The 9,214-nt window shown below is 40.4% G+C and overlaps 1 protein-coding gene across 1 annotated transcript; it reads left to right on the top strand.

Annotated features, from left to right (window-relative positions):
* Window positions 1-5,875: 5,875 nt before the first annotated feature.
* On the top strand, window positions 5,876-8,928 carry bmp10 (bone morphogenetic protein 10). Its single transcript, XM_034238403.1, has 2 exons — window positions 5,876-6,266; window positions 6,664-8,928. The coding sequence occupies exons 1-2, from the start codon at window positions 5,876-5,878 to the stop codon at window positions 7,725-7,727; spliced, it is 1,455 nt and encodes a 484-aa protein (XP_034094294.1). The 3' UTR covers window positions 7,728-8,928.
* The last annotated feature ends 286 nt before the right edge of the window (window positions 8,929-9,214 follow it).

The following is a 9,214-nucleotide window of genomic DNA, read 5'->3' as shown; positions in this document are numbered from 1 at the left end:
CCTTTAGTATTTGTACATTATTGCTAAGATGCAAATACAACTGAATAGCATTCATATGAAGCAAAAAGCAGAAATAATGGAAGAAAAAAAACAAAACAATATCCTGTCATACTGATGAAGACACCTGAAAGCTGAGGATATTGTGCGTGATTGTAGAAACCGCTAGCAGGTGATACATCATAACTGACGTATATCAACCCAGTCTCACGGCATTTCGTGTTCACCAACACGATTTTTAATCTATTGATTCGTGTTCACCAACACGATTTCCCCTCTTTTTTTCGTGTTGCACAGCACGATTTTAAAAGCAATGTATTTCTACTGGTAATGTGTTTCGTGCCTGCAGCACGTCTTTCTCTCCGGTCGGGTCGTGGAAGACCGGAAGCTGTGTGGTTCATAAAAACATGTTCTTACTCAATATCAAGCCACAATTATTGCTTTTATTTTAAATCGTATAATTTCGGACTTTTGTTGCGGTCTGTGAGGAAAATAAATGGGGCTCAGAGCCTCAGAATACTGAAATCTGTATTTTTAAAATCTTTTTTTCCTTCTAATTTGTTATTCTTTTCAAAATAACACACTGTTATTTACTCACCAATAACACACAATTATCCTTGCTTTTATTTATTGGTTTAATTCCATAATCTCGGGCTTTTATGGCGTCCGTCAGGAACTGAATTTCAAAATAAAAATAACCAGAAACAGACGTAGGCCTCTAGGAGTTTAGGATGGCCGAAGACACTACACTACCCATAATCCCCAGCTATCGTTTAGGACTACAGTCCCCGTGATTAATATTCAAGCTCTGGGATTGGATGTTGGAGTGCGCCAAGGTTACGCCGAGCGTCAAACAGCTCTTTGAAATGGAACGAAACCACGCCAGACTATCCAAAACTGGAATCGAACGCCCCCCCAGAACTACACATGCTGGCTATTGTGTTTCGCAAAATGTTCTATGGGACGTCTCTCCTGAACGTTTTCGTTTTTCCCACAATTAGAAGTTGCCAGTATTAAACACATTGGTGTTATCAAATGTAAAACATATAATTAATAAATGGGTGAAAATCGCTTGTGTCCATAATGCGCAGCAGTAATATATACCCACATGACAGCTCATTGTTACTTTGTAATTCTACTCCACTACAATTCAGAGGTTAACCTGGTATTTTTACTCCACTACACTTATTTGAGTTACTTTGTAGATTCTGATTAATTATGTGAAATATAAACAACCCTTAAATCAAACTTTAGTTACACCTGAGTAAAATTCAGGTAAGGTGATTGTCAAGTGCCAACAATCAGGAGAGATATTTGATAGTTGGTGCTTGAGAAGACTAAACATTTATCTGTAATTGACATGAATGGAAACGACATATACACAACTACGGTGTAGTTATGAAATGAATGAAAATCTTGGGTCACAGGTTCATCAACAGCGCATTACAAGACATCTATCAATATGTGTGTACCTCCACCATTAAACTGTCATATTCTGCACATTTCTTATACTATCTACATACATAAGAGTATAATTAATATGTATAATATCAGTTAAAATAAGTGCTTCAACATAGTTAACATTGCAGGAAAGCAATATATTAGACGTTAAGTACTTTGTCAGGCTTAATATTTATCTGTAGATAGATACCCCCAACGTTTTTTTCTTATTTAAAAGAAGACCTTAATCTAAAGTATTATTTAATGTTTAAATAAAGGTTCATTCGTTTTTCTGTTTTGCACCTCCTCCTATTAATATCTTTGTACATTCTGCACTAAACTGTTTTATTGTAGAGATCACTTATAGTATCTTCTTGCTTTTTTATATTCTATATTTCTATCACAGACCTTCTACTTTCCCCCTATGAAATGATGTACTCTTAATATTGTTTTAATCAAATATAACACATAAAAACAATAATTCAATAACGTGCTTTAACCACTAGGCGGTGCACACAAGGTACACACAGCCATAATAACTTTGTATTATTAGTGTAGGACACTTATGTATGTACAACATCTGAAGATGTGTAGTTTTATTCATGCTTTCACATAATGTTACAGCATATTGCTATACTATTTCAGACTCAGTATTTACATTCTTATATTCAAAGAAAATCAATAATATCTTTAAAAACTACAAGTCCTATCAGCTGTGCACCGTTATGGTGTAAATATAACCTATCTGTGAATTAGATCAAATGTAAAAGTCAGCCGAATTAGTGTTGATACTGCAAGGAGACGTATTGTGTGAAGAGAAATTGAAGATGTTGTTTAATTGTTGATATATTTATGATCCACGTCAAGTATTCAGTTTCGGCGGCATTTCTTCCAGTTTTTCCAAAGGTCTTCTCATCAGGGCTCTATAAATAAAGAACTACGGCAGATCTGTAATATGTAATGCAGCCGAACCGTGTATTACAATGCCGTTATGTGATGACTTTCAAAGAGAAAAGCAAGAACACTCGGGATTAAGTATTATTTTATTCTTTTAAAATGTTTTCCGGATTTCATATCATATAAACGCCAAATCCCAGCATGCATTGCAGCTAAAACATCCAATCAGCGAGCTTAAACCATAGCTGAGGATCCTGGGTAATCACTCGAAATGCCTACGTCTGTTTCCGGTTATTTTTATTTTGAAATTCAGTTCCTGACGGACGCCAAAAAAGCCCGAGATTATGGAATTAAACCAATAAATAAAAGCAAGGATAATTGTGTGTTATTGGTGAGTAAATAACAGTGTGTTATTTTGAAAAGAATAACAAATTAGAAGGAAAAAAAGATTTTTAAAAATACAGATTTCAGTATTCTGAGGCTCTGAGTACCATTTATTTTCCTCACAGACTGCAACAAAAGTCCGAAATTATACGATTTAAAATAAAAGCAATAATTGTGGCTTGATATTGAGTAAGAACACGACCTGACCGGAGAAAAAGACGTGCTGCAGGCACGAAACACATTACCAGTAGAAATACATTGCTTTTAAAATCGTGCTGTGCAACACGAAAAAAAGGGGAAAATACGAATCAATAGATTAAAAATCGTGTTGGTGAACACGACATGCCATGAGACTGGGTTGCGTATCCATGCGGATTGAAGCTAAATGTTAGCATCAGCCTGCTAACAAGCTAATACCTATTACTCACACTTATCATGCTGATATTTAACATCAGGTATTTTTAGGTGTTATCCATTTTAGTTTAGTGTGTTGGCATGCTAACATTTGCTAACATAGCAACAAAGATACTCTGAAACGAAATATATATTAACATATTGCATAACAAGTAAAGCCAATGGTACAAAATGGTTTAGGCTACAACTCCTGTCTCTAAAGTGGGAGCACTCTAAGGTATTTATATTTAATTTGCTATTTGAGAGCTTACAAGCCTATTTATCATTATAGAGATGAAATAGTTAGGGCGTTATGATCACTTCTTCTTCAGGGCAGGGAAGGCTACGCAGTACGCAGGCTACTGTCCCGCAGCTGTTGGACTCCGCTACTGCATATTACTCACGAGACGTTGTAAAAAAAAATTAGTGGGGGGCAAAAGCACTAACCACTCCGCCAACGCCACAGTCACCCCCGCCGTGCGGGCCGGATCAGAATGTCTGGCGGGCCGGATGTGGCCCGCGGGCCACCAGTTGATGGTCACTGCTACAGTCTCCTAAAGAGATGGGGGTGTGGCGAAACCCACGTGATAAGGACAGGAAATTGAATATAGAAATTCTCCCCTACCATCTGTTAGTTTTTCATTCATTTTCCATCCTAAAAAAACATACCATTGTGGGGGAAACACAGATGAAAACCGTAACATTTAGATATTTAATATCAGCACATAATACTGTATGTGGGGAGGATCAATCCTAAAATAGCAGCTCTTTCCCATACATCCACATTTCTTACACCCTTAGGACCATAATACAGACCATATGGATGGGACTGTCTGCGTGAATGTGTGTTTGAGCAAAAGAACATTTCCATTATCCAGCCTTCTTACGGTCATCAGGAAGATGTGTTTAACAGAGTGAAAGATAACAGCACGTCTGTCAATTGTCAGCCTGGCAGATGGGTGGCAGCGGCAGGAAAAGCTCATTTCTTCCCATCTCTGTGACGCGCCACAATCAGGAGTGTATCTGCAGGTCATGCAAAGAAGCTTAGGAATGAAGGACAGTTGTGTAGTGGGATGAGGGTTCAGGTGACGATGAGTAGATTTATTTGAAGAGTTGTTATTAATCTGATCAGAAAACATCTGACCAGCCCCTTGACTCCATGTTGGTAGCAGTGAAAGTGAGTACCGTGTATTTACAAAGTGTCTTTGGGAACCATTGTCACTAGGTGGTGAACAATGCAAACGTTAACAAAAAAAGAGAAAGTAAAACAGGAAATAGCAAATAAAAAAAAAACCTGTTAAATCTTCACTGAATGAACAGGTGGGTTTGCTTCTTAAAACTACTGACTGACAGTGTTTTTTACAACTAGGAAAAGATGGATTTAAGGGTGAAAGCCACAGCTGCAACAGTCACATTTACTTCCAGATTTAAAGGCTTTATTGTCGTAAATCTCAAGCACCTCCAACAATGCTAGACACAGTATACCCAATACATACAAGTAAATAAAAAAGGGCGAGATTGATTTACTGCAGGAACATAATATTGTAATAATAAATGCAGGAATAATTACAATATATAACAAATGTCATAAGATAAAACGGAGTGTTAAATGACATATACCTTACAGTAGTGTTTTTTAAGTTTTAAGCAAACATTTTGGTCTATAGGTCAATAAACTTAAATGATCTCAGCGAGGGAACATAACAATTCAGAAATGTAAAGTGGGGCCAGCCCTTGTTGTGCCTAGGTACATTAAAACAATTATGATTATGCATTTCTATGGATAACCGATGTAGATTGCATTGTATGTTCTAGCTTCTGCATTTTTTAAGTAGCACTTCTTGTGCCCAGACACAGTCAATTTACCAATATAGGAAGTAAACACAAAACATTTCAGCAAGCATTAGGGAACAAGAATGCTTTTTTGTACTACTGTGTTGTGACTCACAGTCAGTTCTGTATCATTCCTCCTTGATCATTAAGGCCTCACACCTCATTGCATTTCCATTTCAATGTGGACAAATATCATTTAATAGATACATCCTGTTACATTCAACAATATCAACAGAGCCTAGATGTATTTTGTCATAAAGAAATGGTCAAGCTTGCAGAACTCCACCATTTACAAAGCAAATAAACAAATGAGGAATATCAACCCTGGAGCACCCACCCAAACAAAATAGCGCTTCCACAAGGAAGAGGCTACAGGACAGTGTTTACAAAATCCTCATTAAGGAAGTTGTGAGATAAGACACGCTCATGTGCCTCACACAAAGTTAAAGGCACGCACATGCACGTGCACACACACACACACACACACACACACCAGCAAAGGAGACCATAAGCACTGAGCAATGCAGAGCCCACCATATCATAGATAAGGGACAAAAAGAAAGAGCTGGGAAGAACAGAGCAGAGCACAGAGAGACCGAGACAGGAGAAGACACAACAGAGATGACTCGGACGGACAAAGCCAAGCCCTGGCCACCCTGTCACCGGAACTGCAACCCTTTTGTAAAGGACATCAAAAGGTGTGCATGAAATAAATGCTGTGAGATCTGGAAGAGAGCAGTCAGTGCGAGGGTCAACACCACTAACGTCTACTGACAGGGATCTAGACCTTTCTTTGCCTATAGATGAACTGACCACAATTTCGATTAGCATTTGGATTAAGGCGTTCAGAAAACACAATTATTTTTGTTTTACTGGTGCCTCAGCTTATCTAACCCCAAAGGGCATAAAATAGAAAGCTGCAGATTTTCCCATGGCGAGCATTTGGGTCTCTCAACTGGGAACGATCTGCAGCTCCAAGACTTTGCTGGTGCTGTTTTCCATCCTGCTGCTCCAGGGGCTCTGTGGACTGAGCAGCCCTATCTCCAACACCAATCAGAGGCATCGGGCAGACGGGCATGGAGGGGTGGTGGATACATCACTTCTGGAGCAGGACAACAACATAAGCATGCAGAGCCTGTTGCAGAGCCTGAAGGAACAGTTTCTGCGGACTTTTAATCTGTCTGGCTTGGATCCTCAGCCCCTGCCTCCTGGAAGCACAAGGGAAGAGCCACCTGAGTACATGATGGAGCTCTACAACCGTTTTGCTAATGACCGCACTGCCATGCCCACTGCCAACATTATCCGCAGCTTCAAAAATGAAGGTAAAGATCCAGTGCTCCATTTGATAATGCCCCTGTTGATCAAATAGATTGAGTCAATTTAAGAGCCACCTTTTACTTCTTCGTTGCTGCTATGTATTATTTATTTTATATAGTAAGATACGTTTTAAATTCCAAGCCTTAGTCATGACCCTGTTCCTTGTTAGTTCTCAGTGCAAAGCAATGTCCTTGCACTGATAAGTATGTCAAAACATGTCAAAAGTATTACTCTGAAATGGAACTCCAATTACATAAATATCATTGTTTAATCTTTTCCAAATGCGAATGAAATTGAGGATGAAATTAGGTTAGGATATTTTTGCAAAACTCAGCTGAAAACCTTATTAAAGAAACAAATTAAACCAAAGCTCAACTTTGACAATGTATTTATCTTCCCTAGATTCATCTCCTAGTGGTGTGGGTGTTGGAGGAGTGAGGCGTCACCCACTACTCTTTAATGTGTCAGTTCCCCACCATGAACGCATCACAGCGGCAGAGCTTCGCCTCTACACACTTGTCCAGACTGACCGCCACCTCTATGCTGGTGTCGACCGAAAGGTGACGATCTATGAGCTGGATTCACATATCGTGGATGACAACATGACCGATGACAATACTTTGAGAGGAGATGTATTGAAAGAGGAGGAAGAACGGATAGAGCTGGTGGAGTTGGCTTCACGGCAGGTCTACGGCACTGATAACGGCTGGGAGGCCTTTGACCTCACTGCTGCTGTTCAACGATGGCGTAATTTGGACTATGGCACCACGCATCGGTTGGAGGTGCACATTGTAAGCATGGCTAATGAGGAAAATGTTCAAAGCATGACAGAGGACAACAAAGACGGACTTGAAGGGGATATGCAGATCGACACCAGCCCTGAGGAGAAACACACACCTTTGCTGATTGTTTTCTCTGATGACCAAAGTACCGATCACCGGGATGACAAACGCGAGCTGAACGAGATGATCGACCACGAAACCTCAAACATGGTTCTTCAAAATGACTTGGGCCTGAACGATCTGTGGGGGGAGCTGGGGAAGGATGATGGGGATGAAGAATCAGAGCCAGATGAAGAGGACCTAATCCAAATGCGCTCCAATCTGATCTACGACACGGCATCTCGCATTCGTCGCAATGCCAAGGGAAACCACTGCAAGAAACAATCTCTGTACGTAGAGTTCAAGGACATTGGATGGGACAGTTGGATCCTCGCCCCGACTGGTTACGATGCCTTTGAGTGCACTGGCGTTTGTTCATTCCCACTGACAAAGCATGTCACGCCCACAAAGCATGCCATAGTCCAGACTCTGATCAACATCAACAGCCCTCAGAAGGCTGCAAGGGCTTGTTGTGTGCCCACCAAGCTGGACCCCATCTCCCTGTTGTACTTGGACGACACAGGCATAGTCACCTACAAGTACAAGTTTGAGGGCATGGCGGTGGCTGAGTGTGGCTGCAGATAGTCCATGGTTTGAGGGAGTTTTACTCATCGTGAAGTCTTACAATAAGAGGAAAGACACAACAATAAGCTGAAAAGGGAGGTTAGCCAAAAATGTCTGGCAAGAATCTCTGCACGAGTTACTTAATGAGACTGGCATCGTTCATTCACTATTTATGAAACTATGTGTGCTCCTAAATTAATGATTGTGGAAAATGTTTGTTTTAAACAGCTTAACAGAAACAGACAGAATGAAGACAGTCTGCTGCGGATCAACAGTCAACATGTTGCCGGTAGGGATGCCAAGGTGCGTCGTCATAGAAAGAAAATGCACAAGATTTCACATCCTACAGTGAGGAGGCCTGGTGGGAACCAGCGGGCCATTCATCCCCCTCCCTCTCTTTTCCACTGACATCTGTCTTCCTCTCCACTTATCTCTGGCCTCCCCACTCGATGCAAACACTAATCAGCACTTCATGTGTCCTGGCGCAGTGGAATGACCCCCCCTGAGGCAACCTGACAAGACATGAACTCTGCGGTCCGACCTCCTGCCTCCTGCAGCCTCCTGATACGTAGGCTCCTAGTGGCAGGGTTATCTACCCCAATCCTGTTTCCCACTTCACATGCCTCTTTTCCACCCCCCCCCCGAGCTACAGTGATAGCAAGGTGTGGGGGGTTGAGAAACAACACTCAATTTGGAGAACTGAACGGCATTCTGGGCAACTTTTAAGATGGTGGGATGGGGGAGTCAGACAGGACATAGGGGCAGGGGTTGTCCACATTCCTGGGCAACAAACAATCTGAACTGCAACTCTGTGATATAGCAATGTGCCGCCAACATATCTCCAACTCATCATTTGACCCTTCCATCACTTTTATGGTAAATTGTCTTATTTGAACAGTTATTATCTGCCGGCGAAAATCAAGAGTGGACTTGGGGGCACCTAATCATGTGACCGTAATGGATACAACCCGAAGGAAATGCAGTCACAGAAATACTTTGTTTAAAAGACTTTCGGTACCTCTGCTGCTTGTCTCAAATAACACTATTTATTGTTCTAATTTATTATTTTTTACAACAGAGTAGATAACTTTGTATGTACATTTGTAAGTTACTTAATGTTAAGAGGTTATTTTATCCGTGTCAATGCCTTTTCAGAAAAAATATGAATTCTGTTGGGAAGAGAAATGGTAACAGTTTCTTAAAACAATAAATATTTAACATATCCAACATGAACAGTCTCCTTAACTGTGAACTAAACCCTGACCCCTACTGTTTCTTTAAGGGAAGTCACCCAAGAAATGTCATTATCTAACATCAAGGTGAATGTTAATATTGTGGGTCAAATGCCACGCTAATGGTTTTTTTCAGTTATTTTTCCACATTATCAATCATATTGTCCTGTCAACTTTCCTTTCTATTATTTGAAAAAGAAGCTGATACAATGCATTGCTGACATTCAGATCATTTAGTCCGACAGTATCAGCTCACAGGTCATAGTTCATACATGA

Source organism: Gymnodraco acuticeps, unplaced genomic scaffold (assembly GCF_902827175.1).
Source record: "Gymnodraco acuticeps unplaced genomic scaffold, fGymAcu1.1, whole genome shotgun sequence".
NCBI classification, from domain to species: Eukaryota; Metazoa; Chordata; class Actinopteri; order Perciformes; family Bathydraconidae; genus Gymnodraco; species Gymnodraco acuticeps.
Note: the sequence above shows the minus strand (reverse complement) of the source record. Positions and strands in the feature narration are given on the sequence as shown.

Excerpts from the sequence above, each read along its gene's own strand:
- bmp10 (XM_034238403.1), top strand. The coding sequence starts at position 5,876 with ATGGCGAGCATTTGGGTCTCTCAACTGGGAACGATCTGCAGCTCCAAG. Across the intron at positions 6,267-6,663 it reads CCGCAGCTTCAAAAATGAAG|ATTCATCTCCTAGTGGTGTG; the intron begins GTAAAGATCCAG and ends TATCTTCCCTAG.